Raw genomic sequence first — 15,972 nt, 5'->3', positions numbered from 1 at the left:
AGGTTAAACATCACCACGGGCACAGGAGACATAACTTAGACTCTACTCACAGTCATTTCAGCATAACAAGTTCAAAACATTACCAATATCACTTAACATTCCAACCATGTGCAGGAAAGGCCCCCGGTTATTTAACCATGGGCTGTTGCAGCTTTAAAAAGTCACTTTCATTAAAGTTCAGGAGGACGAGGAGTGCACCATCTGCCATCAGAGGGCCGCATCACAACAAACGACTTTTTAATTTACTTATCTGTGGGCTGCGGTCAGGGGAATAAAAAAAAAAAACAAGCTAATTGCTCGCATCCTATTTATCATTGCTGATTTGAAATTATCCATACAAGTTAATTTAGTCAGCTGTGGCTGGGCGGCCAGGGAGGAATACAGATCTGTGATTCAAAGGAGAATATTAATGAGCTCTGCCAAGGACCTTATGTTTCTGAGACGCTTGTTTGTCAGCAGGATACCAAAAAAGTAAAGAGCTGATTTTAATAAAACAGTGGTGGAAGGAAAGCACAGGCCAGGGAAAATCCATTCAATTAAAAAGACCGGATTACGCTTAGAAAAAGATAAAGTATAAACATTAATGAGTCATTATATTTGGAAATACGCTGAGACATATTTGCTGTCTGTGCTTGTAGATTTACACATCATAGAGGACTGAACAGTTGGCCTCAATGGTGGTCAGTACCCTGTGAATGCCCCTGAATAAATGGGTGTGTGTGTGTGTGTGTGTGTGTGTGTGTGTGTGTGTGTGTGTGTGCGTGTGTGTGTGTGTGTGTGTGTGTGTGTGTGTGTGTGTGTGTGTGTGTGTGTGTGTGTGCTAGAGAGAAAGGGAGAGACAGAGAGGAAAAGTGGATCCTGTAGTCCCCAAAGTAGCTCAGTGAAAAGGTCACTGTGTTTATGACTCAAACACTTTGTAGCTGCATGACAGCCGAGCATTGTGGCTGCACAACATCCATAAAACCTGAGAGTCCTTCACTGGTCAGGATTTTCTCTGGTTTCTTGAAGCTGTATTCACATGTATGCAAAAATCCTGACATTTTTAGGAGTGGGCTGCATGTGTGAACGGACAAAATTTCACCCTGACAGCTCCCTGTAAAATTACTCTGTCAAGTCAAGTGGGCGGGATGATGATGTTTTTGTCATATGACTGGTGCGAAGTCAGAAGAGTGACACATTACAGGATGAATAAAAACATTGGAAGAACAAAAGGAGAACTATTACCAAGAAGAAAAGACCCAAGATCTCTGCACATCCATCACTTCACACATAACACTGATACAGTAAATACAAAAGCTGTCATCCTAATGTCTCTGTTGCTTCGTGTGTCATCAAGTTGCTTTCACGTCCTGCCTCCTGAAACTCACCTCTCTCCCCACCTACCACCCCCTCGTCTGACAGGAAACACGTCATGCTGTGAGGGATATGTGAAAATGTATCTCTGGAAAAGATTTGGGAACAGAGCTCCGGAAATTGTCTCGACATACTCAGAAGTGTTTCTGTGAAAGAGGCTCTGGATTACTGACTCCACCAATCTCCCTTATCTCTGCAAATCAAAGTCAGTCTTTTGACAGCTCTGTCTGTGAAAACACATCATGCAGTTTCAGGATTATTATTTTTTAGCTTTAATTCTGTTCAAATTTGAGAATGAGTCAATAAAATGTTGGATCCAAATGAAAAACTGCAGCCAAGTTTATATTGTTAACACGGTTGGCAGCACAAATTGGATTTCTCCTCCCTGGCATTTCCTCTCTTTTATTATGCATGGTTTCTCCTCACCAGACAACTTGAATTTTATAAAAATAATCTGAAACCAGCTGTACGCTACCTGGCAGAACTAGACACATGTGGCAACTAGCTGATGAGCAAGGCTTAGCATGCATTAGCTGGAGAGCCTGATATGTGCTTCTGTGGTCAGTAGAGACCAAAAAAGTAGCGACAGTCATTCAAACAGAGGTCCCAACCACATCTCCACATTAAAATCATGATACTCCACAACTGCTGGGTGAGTATATAAGCAACGGTTTGGTGGCAAGTTTGGTGTATCAGTGTCAGACGTGAAAATGTGTCAATGCTGAGTCAATGTTGTTTTTTTTCTGCTGCCCCCTTGTGGGCAAAAAAGGAGGTAGAAGGCAGGTTTAAAGATGCTGTGATCCATCTTTCATTGATAAAAGTAGTTAAAGTGACAGCTCGATATTAAAATAGGGTTTTCTTAGCATCAGAGAAAACAACGATACAAGTTCAGCACTAGTCTGTACCTCACATCTGTCAACGTTATCGTAGGCTGACCTCAACTGCATACCTCAAACTCCCCATGGTGAGAGAAGGGAGGACTTCCTGCTGTGAGGGACATGTGTGAAAGAGCTACACGGCTGCACAGGAACTCTACATTGCTGAACCAAGCGGCAACCCCTGGTCTTAAAATATGAAGCCCATGCAGAGGTGCTAAAAACTGCAGTTCATAGAGTTCCTCTAGAGGCCTGCCGCAGAAACACCGGAAACCACAAACACACCCATTCAAAGAGACGATCTTTGCAGCATTAATAAACATGTTTACAGCCTGGTTCAAAAAGGGTTCAGCAAATCTCTCAGCACACACTGTACGGGGTTTATTTTTTTATAACTTGTTATTTTCGAAGATATTAAACTTACGAGTTTTGCCAAAATAAGGACATGACTGACTTGATTGACAGGCGGGCACCCTGTAGGTGTTAGCGAAAAGGCTAAGGGCTAGCCTCTTTACCTCTCACTAGCTCGGATGAAGTTTGGTTGTGTTCAGCATTTCCAATATGGCACCCGCTGACGATTGGCTTCAAAACAGCACTTCAGGAACAGATGGGTGACGTCAAGGATAAATGCCTGATATCCATTTTTTATTCAGTCTATGTCAGAGGCCCTCAATAGGTGATCCCTGGGCCGCATCCGGCCCATCGGCCGCCTACTTGTGGCCCCCGAACTGTTATTCCTTCACTCTGTTTTGGTCGGGTCAGCACCAAGCGGCAACCACCGGTCTGGTCTCAAAAGATGAAGCCCATGCAGAAGTGTTATAAACTGCAATACATCGAGAATCTGCTTGAGGCTGGCTGCAGAAACACAGGAAACCACATAGATATGAATGGGAAAAAGACGATCTTTGCAGCATTAATAAACATGTTTACGGCCTGGTGCAAAAAATGGCTTGGCCCTACGAAGCTAATCTCTCTAATGGCACACACTGTACGGGGGGTGAATTTTTTATAACGTGACGGTAAAGAAGATATTAAGATTACAAGTTTTTGCCCAGATAAGGACATGACTGACGTGACCCCCGGTTGGGAACACATAGCTGTTGGCTAAGAGGCTCAAACTCCGCCCCTTTCCGTCACACTCTGCCTGGTTGAGTTCCGCATTTCCAATATGGCTGCCGCTGTCGATTGGCTTCAAAACAGCTCTCAGGAACAGATGAGTGATGTCACGGACACTACGTCCATTATTTATACAGTCTATGGTCAGCACGTGTATACCGCGACGTGTCTCCATGCCAATGATCCGCAGACAGCAAGTTACTGGGTCACTATTTTTCTAACGCGATGGATCAGAAAATACTAAGATTACAAGATTTTTCCGAATTAAGTACATGACTGACTTGACTCCCGGTCGGGAACACATAGCTGTTGGCTAAGAGGCTCAAACTCCACCTCTTTACGTCACACTCTGCCTGGTTGAGTTCCGCATTTCCAATATGGCTGCCGCCGTCGATTGGCTTCAAAACAGTGCTCAGGAACAGATGAGTGATGTCACGGATACTATGTCCATATTTTATACAGTCTATGTGTAGGACCCTAGAATGCACGAAAATGGCGTGTTATAAGTTCGCTGTTCAAAGAAAAGTGGACGGTGAAAATCTGCAATTGGAGGAAGAATGGAGTGAAACTTTTGCAGTTATTGACCCTCCAACCAGCACAAGACCCATGTGCTTAATATGCCAGGAGACTATAGCTGTGAAGATTTCCAAATTGAAACGGCATTATAAGACGAAGCACAGCAATTTTGAAGAGACATTTCCTCAAAATTCAGAGGTAAGAACAACAAAATAAATGCACTGAAATCGTCATATCAAGATGCAAGCAGGACTTGACACATCTAAGACACAACAACACACAACAACAACATTTTAATTCATATTTTTGTTGTTGTTTTGAACGAAAAGGACATTTTGCTTTAAATATAACAGTATTATGGCATGTGGCTGACCGACCTCAATAAATGGACCTTTGACTCATTGAAAAAAATATTTGTGGCCCTCTAATATTTGTATTTGAGTACCCCTGGTCTATGTGCTGAACGTGATGGAAGGCATCACATAGGAGAATAGTGATTTTTAATATGGGGTCTAGTAGAGTTTTTTGGGCTTTTGGAGCTGGCCTCAAGTGGACGCTCCAGGAACTGCAGTTCTTTGCACTTCCACATTGGCTTCATTTTCTACAGCAGGGGTTTCTGCTTGTTTTCTACAAATTCCACCAACAGAGATATATCAATGGACTGATGATGATCACAACTTGGGATTAAACTCTCCAGAAATAAGATTGTGGTGAGATTCTGTTGTTAGCTTTTCTTTCCAAAAAAACTAAATGGTAAAACCATACATATATTTACAGACAACATCAAAGTTTAGACTAAACTTTGGCAGAATTGACCAAATATTTAACCAGTCTAATTGTTTCATTACTCTCTTCTAGGGCAACTTGGCCAATATTTTTAATTACAAAAAAGAAGAATAAAGTCCAGATGATAACATGTTTATGACATTAAAGTAAATGTGCAGCTTATCCTTCACTGACTCTTAAAGTTGTTTGTTGTTTTTAGGGCACAGAGGCCATTACTGTGTCATTTTCCCTCAGTCATTTTATCACATGAAGAGGCTACCAGCTGATCCATCATCATAAACGCCTGGGTGGTATACGCTCCATATTTCACTACACACTGTTGGAAAATCTTTAAGGGATTATACTGAGTTATGTTTGTTTGTGCAACATGACAGAGGAGCTGGGTTATAAAGAGGGAAATTAAAGTTCAAATGTTTTAAAATATTTTGACAAAAATTGCAGCTTTGTGCCTCAGCAGCATTGTTCTGAAAAATTAGAGCTATTAAAGCCATTTGAATCATAGCTGATAAATAAAAGCTCCAGAGTATGGCCTCTGGGTGAGTGAGAGTGAGAAAACAAACCCATATAGGCGACATAAAGAGAGGCCTGTGAGAGGTTAGGGTTATTTATTGGAGTCAAAGTGACACATGCACAAAGTGACGGAGAGAAAGAAGCACTTAGGATGTGAGAGATGAATCAACTCTCTCGGGACCGCCTCAAAAGGTCTTTTCCCCTGCTCCATGTGTGAGGGCATCGACGTGTGCCCCCCAGTGACATCCAGTGTACCAGTAATATTTGTTCTCTTCTGTCCCCTCTTTGTCAGCCTGAAACACCAGAGGACACCTGGCTCTGTATCCATGGTAACAGGTGTTGTACGAATGCAACAACTGGCCCAAGGCTCGGGTCTAGAGATGCTGGACTGTTTGATATAAACTACACTAATAAGACTGACTCTGCGCGGAAACCTGATTCTGAATGCTGCCGCTGTCGTTCTTCAACACTTCGTCTGTGACACACAGGCTTATTACTCAGCTAACTAAAGGATTAACAAGGTGAAACAACATAGAAAGTAATAATGACTTTTTTATACAGCTGAAAAATAGTCACTTAGAATCCAGGGTTGGTGATGCTTCATGGAAATGGTGTTTTCTTTATAAAGTTAGATTTTTGGGGCTTCTTTACCTTTATTATATAGGACAGCTGAAGAGAGACAGGAAATGTGGGGAGCAGAGAGTGGGGGAAGACATGCAGGAAATGGTCGACCAGTCGGGAATCGAACCAGCGACCCCTGCGGCGAGGACTATAGCCTCTGTACGTGGGGCGCTTAGACCGCAAGGCCACCAGCCCCCCGGTGTTTTCTTTTTAAGCCGTCTTGCAGGTCAGATTAATATGGAACTTGTCACAAATCAACATCACAGTTTTTCTCTCATCATATTGAAGATATGCATAAAATGACTACAGCTTCTGATTAAAGTTGTCTGCCCTTTAACTATAAGTCTTTTGGAGTTTTCTTTTCAATCAATCAGACTTAACACTGTCAAACCTCCCTCAATGATACTGTGTGGTTCCCTCCCCTCATCTCCTTTTCTCTGCTGGTGACCTGTCAGCCATTTAGTATGACTCTAAAGTTTGGTGCCCTCCAAATAGATCAAAAGTAACTTTTTTAATATATCAGTCCCTCCAGGATTTCGCAGGATTTTTTTGTGATTGTTGCGGCCCAAAAAGCCTGAATGCGACAGCTTTTTGAAAAAATTGCGGTGAAAGTTGCGATTTTTTTTTTGCTTTTTTCCCCCCAATAACATCTCAGGGGCAATTACATATGCTAAATTACAGTTGTTTTTAGAAAACATTCTTGATGTGGCCACTGACTGTATTTTGATTCTCTTGATTCACAGAGAAATGCCATGAAAGGACTATATTGCACATTTACGACGGTCCCTGAATGCACCTCGCAGTGACAGAGGCACAGACGGTCAGTTCACGGCACTCTGAAACGAATCTGCATCTTTGATGACTATGAGTTGATCCAAACTTACTGAATGTGTCTGATGTTTCACCAAACTGGATTAAATCAAGCTGTAGATGCAGAGCTTTTTACGGTAACCACGGCAACAACGTCAAACATCAAATATTAAACAGACGTCCCCTGGTTGTGTCTTTGTCACTAACGCACACCGGGGGTAAAAATCATCAATGAAGAAGAGACAGATGCATGGAGGTGAGGAGAGCTGGTTCATAAAGCACACCTGCTGCAGGTAGAGACCAAGCTAACACTGAGCCCCTCAATCTATAAATAACAATGTTGTAATGGTCACTTGTCCTGCCTGCTGTCCCCTCTTTTCACCTGTTCTCTGTGCGTGTTTTGTTGTTGAAAAGTGCCGAACAAGTGAGGACTTATGTTTATGTTCCAAGGAAGTCAAATTGATTATGAAACCGATGACGTACAGGGGCTGAGATTGAGGTAATTGGTCAAATTTGCGGGAAAGTTGCGGTGATTGTATAAAATTGCAAGGCCGCTAAAAAATCGCGCTGATTGGTTGAATTTGCGTTGATAGTTGCGATCGCGAAATTGCAACTTCCTGGAGGGACTGATATATCTTCCATGTTGTTTACTGATTTAGGAAGCTAACGTAAACTAGCTAGCTAACGACTTCGCCACAGTGTCAACAGGCAGAGTTGAAATAAGCCAGACTCCACTCTGCAGATTGATTTTCATTCCCAACGCTTTTTTACATAGCCAGTTTTAACTATTCTGCTCTTCTGTATATACTCTATTATTAGTTTATTATTATTTTTATTTTATTTTATTTGTATTTATATCTTATTTTATTCCTTCTTCTATTAATATTTTGACTTTACATACTGTTTATAAGAACTAATGAGTGAATTTCCCTCCATGGGATAAATAAAGTATTTCTGATTCAGATTCTGATTAAATTGATTCATGGGGTCAGATTCGTCTTGACAAAACTTTGCTGTTGAGAATTCAACCACGATTCTTATGGGGGTTTTGACCAATCAGAATCAAGTATTTGATACAGTCTGGCAATAATTGGGGCAGAGGGAGAAATCAGGTTAGCATTGCTTAATCAAAATCTTTAGAGGGGTATACTGCTCATTTTCAAGTCTCCTCTACTGTTGCCACGCTACAAAGTCATAGTTATTGGGTTAACTGGTGTTTCTCACTTTAAATGAAAAATTATGAAATATGGCCAAATGTTTTCAGATCCAAAATCTGACCCTGAGAGTTTGGACAGGTAATAAAGAGAAGATCGGCAGCTTTGAAGAACAGACTTAGGCTAGTATTATATTTATTAACAGAACAACCTGACCTCCTCTTTGACTTTGATGGAGATACCAGTGTTCATATCACAAGCAAGGTATTTTATTTCTTATCTGTACCTGTTCTTCATTTTTTATTGCCCCTGGAAACACGTTCACCTGTGGAAAATCTGAGGCTGACAGTGTCTGCTGAGGGGAGCTGTTTCAAAAGATATCCACTAGAGATGACCACAATTAATCGATTATCGATTAATTGATTGTTAAGAAATTACTCGAAACACACATTTTTATTATCAATTTTCCGTCACGTGGAACAAACATCATGTGGTCTCATATTACACTCATCTATCAGGGAGGTGTTTTAAGTTTAAAGCATGGTTGGATGTGAATCAGCTGGTAAAGGTGTTGCGCACAGCGGAGACGCTCAGCTGGGGGCTGCGGCTGTGCGTCAGGTCTCCTCCACGTGCGCTTTTTAAAAGAGGATCAATACAAAACTGCTGCCAACAACAACAAGGACACGAAGGTTCATAACTATAAACTTGACATTTCCACCTTTAGATACAAAGGCAACAGACAGGTGGGACATTTAGGTACGCTATGTTTGCAGAGCAGAAACATCAGAGCCGTCTGAGCTTTCCTGCCGCTGGACTAATTATGACCCGGTTGCGCTCTCGGCTGACACCTGACCAAATACACGTTTATTTTTCTCAATAAGAACGAGTAGACAGAAAACTGGACACTGGGAGTCTGAAGTACTTTTCTGTTAGTATCATGAGCCTTCACTTTATAAGATTATGTCCGCGGAGAATATTTTTATGAGCCTGATCGTTGATATTCTGCGTGTCAAACATGTACCCTTATTCAATCCCGTCAGTTAGATGCATTTTGTTGCTGTAGAAAATACAATTTAGGGGGAAAACAACGTATTTGGCATTGTTTTTGACGTAAGAATAATAATGTTTTTTTTTAATCAATTAATCGATAATTGATCGTTAACATTTCCAAAAATCGATCATGGAAAATACTTAAAATGTACATCCCTAATATCCACCAATCTGTGATGTCACAAATTGAGCAAACCTCGTGTCTCTTTTGCTTATTTCTCATGTGCCTTTTTGAACAAGCCTTTCAGAGTAGTTCAACATGCTTCAGATTTACAGAATATTGAACTTGTGCTTCATGAGGTTGCTGGTGATAACCCCTCTAGATGCAACATTGTTTATACTTAATTTGCACAAAGATGCACCAGAAATAAATTTGGTTAAGTGGGCCCAAACTTCAAACCCTTTATTAACCATCGAGACTTTGGTCAGCATGAGACCCCAACAATGCAACAACAGGTGTGTCAGCATAGGGGATGGACGCCATTTACATTAGAAAGAAATTATAAAATGCAAACGACATGAGATATGACCAAATTTTTATGTTAATACCAAAAGGAGCACCATTTATCCAGGAAATTAGCGGTACTCTTGGAATTGACCGATCATGTACTGATACCAAAAAGTACTAGTCCTTGATGGCCTCTCCATTTCAAGACGTGATGCAAACTATGAACAGCAACACCAAAGACTCAAACTGAACAGCTGTAATAATATTTGAGGCTATTTGAAGCAGTGCAGCTTTCCAGCACAATGACTGTAGTATAACAGGATGTTAAAATCAAGCATTTTCTCAGGTGATGAATGTCTGAACTGCAGCTCCACTCTGAGCTGTGATACAAACAAATCCCCCTCCCCCTCTTTCCTCTCACCACAGTAAGAGCTGCGTTTTGCTTTAAAGTAACACCTTTCAAGGAGGAGGACGTGAAAACGTTTACACTGTATGAAGCTCATCTCCAGAGTGTATCTGTTAGAGCTCATAATGGAAATGGCAGGATAAGATCATAACACTATTTTTTAATCTTGACACTGCAAACATTCAAAGACCGAAAAACAACACCTACATCTCCTCATTCAGATTGTACATGAGGAAGTCTGAGAGTTATAGAAACCCTCATATCTCCCTGCTGCACTCAAACTTCCTACCTCCAAATGTAATTTATATTCATGAGGATATGCTGATGAGCCGCTTCATGACCTTTGTTACTGCAGGTCAGAATCTAACGAACAGCTGAGAAACTCGGGGAGTTTTCCCTGCTGGAGAAATACTGAGACTCACAAATGTTTAACTCACCTTTCAGCTCTTTGAAACCTTTAAAAACGGTTTAGGATGACTGAAAACCTTCGGACGTTTTAGAGACTAATTTTTTTGGGATCTCCTGCAATAACCTTGTAAACCTTGTGAATAAAGTTTTTATGTTAATACCTCTGCTTTCCATAAGTGGGTCACAAATCTTTCATATTTCATATTCAATCATTCATACTCATCTCAGTCAGGAGTACAGCACATTAACTTCAGTCACACAGCCCTAACCATTAGCATCACCGCCCAGACACATTATTTGCACAGTTAAAAAACAGTTATTGCTTACTTTAGAAATAAAATTATATTTTTACTGAGACTACTGGAGTATCTGCTATTAAATTACAGCAAAATCAGCACACATTTCTGGCCATATATAGTAATAATAATGTAGTTATTGATGTATTGAAAGTATACAGCAGCAGTTTGTAGCTTATGCAAGTAGATTACATGATATTTCTGCAAGATAACCCACCAGTTATGAACAATACTCTGCACTGATTGGCTGCAGGGGTCTGTTATGTTTCAACAATGAACACCTACACTGAGTCGTTTTGTCCAAGCTATTAGTTTGACATCTTGCTTGTATGCCTTCTTAGAGCTAGAACAGTGAATAGAGGAGGAACAGGGAAGAGAGAGTGGGGAATGACATGCAGCAAAGACCCGCCGGTTAAAACCCTTGGCTGCCCGCTCTGAGGACTCTAGCCTCGGTACATGGGGCACGTGACTTCCCCACCAAGCCAAACGGATGCCCCCATACAACCTCATTTTTAATGTTTCTTCATATTTAATGATTCTTGAACAAAAGACAGTTTGTACTGACGTCACTTTCCCACCAAAACACGCCTCCAAGAAGCAAAACAATCCACAACATGGCTGCCTTCATCAGCTGCCTCTAACAACAAAAACAGGTCCAAACAGACACATTCCTGCTTCAATTCTGAGTAGTTGTATTTGACAGTTTCACTTTAGTTTACCAAAGACACAGATGTCTGTGGATATTGAAGTGTGGCCAGATATTGGGCTTTCCTGACATGAATATGCACCTGATTTCAGAGCCAGGGCTGATCCCAAAGCTAAACCTGAAGGCACTCAAAAACCACAGCAGAACTTTCAAGCAGGATTTGCAAACTTAAAGTGACAAAGACACCAATCTAATATAATTTGACTATAACAACAATAACCCCAAGCACGCTTTACAAAGTGGGGTGAAAATAAAAAGCAGAAACTGAAATGAATACTGATGACTACTCGTCAGTTGACTTTGCAGGCCATATGCTTTGTTGCACATGCAGGTGGGTTTAAGCCGTTTTTTGGATATGTCCAGAGATGGGGTTGCCTGTAACTGCCACACGAAAGGCTCTGTCCCCAAAAGTTTGGAGTTTGGTGCAGGAGATGGCAAGCTGACACATGTTTGAAGATTTCAGGGCTGAGTGTGTGGAGGAGGTCTGTTGGGGACCATGGGCAGATTCGTAGGTGAGGAGGAGGATTTTGTAGCGAATTTGGAATTTGACTGGGAGCCAATGAAGTTGGATGAGGGTAAGGTGATGTGCTGCCAGGGTTTGGTGCAAAAGTCAGAACCCTGGCAGCCTAGTTCTGCACATGCTGGAGCCTGTCCAGGATTGTGGTGGGTACCCCAGACTAGACACTGCTGCAGGAGGCCAGGCAGTGATAGAAAATTGGTGATAGACATTATGTGGGACTGGAAGAAGAGGGTGGAGTCCAGGGTAACACCAAGTACTTCTGAGGATGGGTGAATGGATTTTGTAGTTTCCTGACTCTCTATATGCTTGCTTTGTGGAGTACCTCAGGATGAAGATAGCTAACACTGTCTAAACATCATCACTGTAGTTTGTAGAACACCAGGATTATCATTAGCTGCGATTGTATTAAAGTCCAAATCAAGTTGCTACAAAGTCAAGCCACCATTGCCAAGTTACTTTTAGTATCTCATCCACTTTTCTGGGTATATCCTGAACAGATGTCTACAGATGTTTGAGCTTGTCCCTGTTTTCTTGATGGTTCTTGTACATATCCCACATGTCGGCACAGCTCTTGCTTGCATTTGCTGTAAACTCTTTGAAACAAAGCATGGTTCATTCTGCCTCTTAAGACATCTAGGCAGACACTGCTGCTGAACAAGACTGCACGTGGACGCACATGCAGGCTAACACACGTGCTAGCCCATGTTTAAAACTCAATAAACTATTAGAGCTTCCTACAAAAACAAGAAAACTGTCTTTTTCAAGAAATAAATCTCCATCTTCAGAGTGTGAATGCAGTCAATGCTTAAGTCCACACTGCAATAGTTGCATTGACATCTAATTTTACACATACAAAGTAATTAAGTAACTTTTGGCTCATAATATCTAAACAAACAAAGACTTACATCAAAACCTGCCTGGTCATTGTGGCTTAGTGACATATTTTGACTGGAGCTTTCAGTAGAAAATACGCAAACACTTTGCAAGATTTGCTTTTTTGCAGAGCAAGTCCAAGGCGGTTTTTGAAACGGCCTGCTACAAACTACCTACTAATGTAGAAGGCAATAGGTATTGCCTACTACATACTGTGTTTGAATTTTGTCTGTAGTCTGACTGTTCTGTTGGATCTGTTCTGCAGTATGCTGGGCCAGACGTCACTGAATTTCCAGTTTTGGAAAGTGGAAGTAAACAACGACCAAGCTGATAGAGAAACTGCTTCTTTAGCATCACTTATGATTTAAAAAGTTAGGAAGTGTTTATATGGAATTTAATGATTTTCACAGCACATAAAAATTGAGTTCCCCCGTCAAAAAGGTGAGAAAATAAACAGCAGAATGAGTGCTGTGCATTGTGGGAAACAGTACGCAAGGCAGACTGGTCTGATGCATACCGTGAAATTTTCCTGAATCAGTACGACACCCGGGGACTTTGGGCATACTGCAGATATTGCTCTTGTTCACATATTACATACTACATACTGAATTTTGGCCAAATAAGTACATATTGCTACTAAAGTAGGCAATTTCGAAAACAGCCCTTGCAGAAATCACCAGTGCTCAAGTCCAAGTCCAATCATGAGTCGTGAAAATCAGTTCCACACCGCTCATCTATGGAGCGCTTAAAACAAGCTTCCTTTGCATGTGATGAGAATTATTGATTCAGGTGTAACAAAGGAAACGGAGCATGTCTTAGAGAAACTTAAGAAGTGCAAAACACATGGAAATATAATCAAAAGGAAGCATGTTTTCCTTTTGCAAGTGATTGTGTTATGTTCAGGATCATCATGAGAAATGAATGTGCACTGTGGAGGCCTGAACAGTCCGACACACAGAGCTGGGCTACCCTTGCCTTCCATATCACTCAGCTTGATAAATGATGAACACTACTCATCCATACCGAATGTTAATTCTGTGCAAAATGATGAATCCAGCGTGTGCATATCATTAGAAAATCAGAGTTTTGGTCTGATTGTGTTTGCTGACGGGGAATTCAATGACATACTGTGCACCTCCGACTGTTAGGCTTGTTATAGATATCCAAACAGCCAATGAGCTGTCATGGAGGTGTTACAGCATGTCATAAACACATTAGACAAAGATGTCACCTTCTCACCTAACTCACAAGATGGATAGAGCTGTGAAGAAGCTGTGAAGCCTGACCTTGAAGAGTATTAGACTTATTACATGTGACTGCTGCTTTGAGATGTTCTAATAGATTATTCAGGTTTATGAACTCGGACCTTTGCAGATCACTGATTTCCACATTTTATTCATGTTTAACAAAAATTGATTTGCAGATATGGAGACTTTTATGGGTTGTTATCCCAGTTAGATGGATATTTATCTACTTTAATGTGAAGTGAGTCTTTAGACTGAGTGACACCATCTATCTGCTCATTTATCAGATTATATCCTCTCAATCTGAAGCCTTCAAGTCAGTTAGAGAGGGTTCATCGTTTGCACCTGAACAGCTGATGCATTGACAGTCCTACCTGATACGTGAATGATATTTTCCACTGTACAACACCATGACAGTGACTGAGATAAAAGGAGAATTACCTCCGATATCCGGCCGCAGTTTCTTATCGTATTCTTTCAGTAAATTGTTGAGTATTTCCGTGGCGTCTGTTTCCTGTGATTTAGGAGCCAGCATTTGGTTCACTGTGACATCCTCGTATTCCTCTTCGTACTCGATTGCCTGAGAGCTGCACAGGTGAAACAAGATTAGGTGGTGAAATCAGGCAATGCACTGCATAGTTGTCTGCAGGCTGCATGCATGCAAACATCATGTTAGAGCTGCTGACAAACTTAATGCGAAAAGTTTTCCTGATCAACATCACATTTGTGTAGTTTATATTTCACCTAACATCTCTGAATGCATCACATATTTTACCAGCTGGTTGTAACAATAAAACTGTACTTACCACATGTGGAGGGCAGACAGCACTAAGACATATGCCAGTAATTTGGATGTCATGTTTCTCGCAGGTTCACAACAAGTGTTGCTGTGTCTGAGGACGGCGCGTGTCGGAGTCTGGAGCCGGTGGTCACAGCTGCTCAGAGGATGATGAGAGAGAAAAGCTCCTCATAGTTTGTAATCCAGCAGATATCATTGTTAGAAATCAAGCGTTTCAAATCCTTCCCGTCAGCCGTGTGCACGCGGAGCAGCACCTTCTCCCTCTCTGGGTAAACTGTGCTCGTATCCTCAGTTTCGGGCTCCGCTGGTTTTACGCAGGTGCGCACACTCTGAATGCGTCCTCCGAAAGCCTCATTCATCCCAAACTCCTCTACGGCTTAAGCTGCGTCACACCAGCACTCTTTGCAGTTCTAATAAAAACTGTTTAACCTGCAAAAAACTGAATTTTATTCGAGTTGTTTTCCTCTTTTTTCCTTTCCAGTTATTTGGGCAGCTGTGCCAGATTTTAGAAAATGCAATTGTGATTTCTCATGGAATTTAAATTACGTATTTTAATTATAAGGCCACCATAATTGTAGTAATTCGTAATTGTATTGCAACTTCAAAGTAAGTAAATTTGTGTAATTATATTAATTACATCACAGTCACCTGTATTTGCAGGTCCTTCATTGTTTAAAAAAAAGGAGGACATGTTAGATGCTTTGTGTGTTCTTGTTGATTCAAAATATGGTCTTAATAAACATAATAAATGCATTTTATTTAGGTGATGTACCTGCAGTTGGAGCACAGGTGGTGTGTCCTTTTTTAGCCCTTGTCAGTTGTCACATTGATTTGAAAGCTTTCACATCAAAGTGCTGCAGGAGCTCCTTTATAGCTGCCACATCCTGCTAATTGGCATGCAGGCTGACACCGTTTTAAAGCACCTTTGTAGCTGTGTTTGTAATTGTAATTTAGGTCTCTTGTTGTGTTTACATTGTAATCATCTGGACCTTAGCACCGGTGTGCACAACTAACAGTATTGATGTGCTTGAATAGCAACTCCAGCAACCCAGTAGGCCAATTAACGTGCTTTCATAAAAATGGCGGACATCCAAAAAAAACAGTTGAAATCTGTTGAGATATCCAGAGTTTGAAATGTTGATATGAGCGATGCTCTTTTTGCTTTGCGATCTTCTGTTTGCAGGATCAAACTGACTTTTAGGCTCAGAAGAGACCTATATTTATTGTTTCCTTTTTTGAGGGGCATTTATGTCTTTATCCGATCTGACAGCAGAAGAGAGACAGGAGATGTGGGGAGTAGAGAGTAGGGGAAGGAATCCAGTGAAGAGATGATGCTGAGGGTCGAACCAGCGACCTCTGCGACGAGGACTACAGTGTCGGAGAGCCTTCACTGTTGAGCCAAGCAGCACCTTAGAAGGGACCATATTCTGATTTTTTTTTTAAACTGAAGCTAGAGAAGAACAGGACGTTAGCAAACACAC

The 15,972-nt window shown here is 41.2% G+C and overlaps 1 protein-coding gene across 1 annotated transcript in view; it reads right to left on the bottom strand.

Moving 5' to 3' along the window:
• The window catches only part of LOC117825736 (gamma-aminobutyric acid receptor subunit gamma-3), a 143,304-nt gene extending 128,407 nt beyond the window's left edge, over positions 1-14,897 (bottom strand). Inside the window, exons 1-2 of the mRNA XM_034701669.1 lie at positions 14,499-14,897; positions 14,134-14,279 (exon numbers count right to left, since the gene is read on the bottom strand). Coding sequence (XP_034557560.1) covers positions 14,134-14,279; positions 14,499-14,551 — 199 coding nt within the window. The 5' untranslated portion in view covers positions 14,552-14,897. The remainder of the gene's footprint in view (positions 1-14,133; positions 14,280-14,498) is intronic.
• Positions 14,898-15,972: the final 1,075 nt, after the last annotated feature.

Source organism: Notolabrus celidotus, chromosome 2, assembly GCF_009762535.1.
Source record: "Notolabrus celidotus isolate fNotCel1 chromosome 2, fNotCel1.pri, whole genome shotgun sequence".
NCBI classification, from domain to species: Eukaryota; Metazoa; Chordata; class Actinopteri; order Labriformes; family Labridae; genus Notolabrus; species Notolabrus celidotus.
This window is presented reverse-complemented; position numbering and strand designations above follow the sequence as displayed.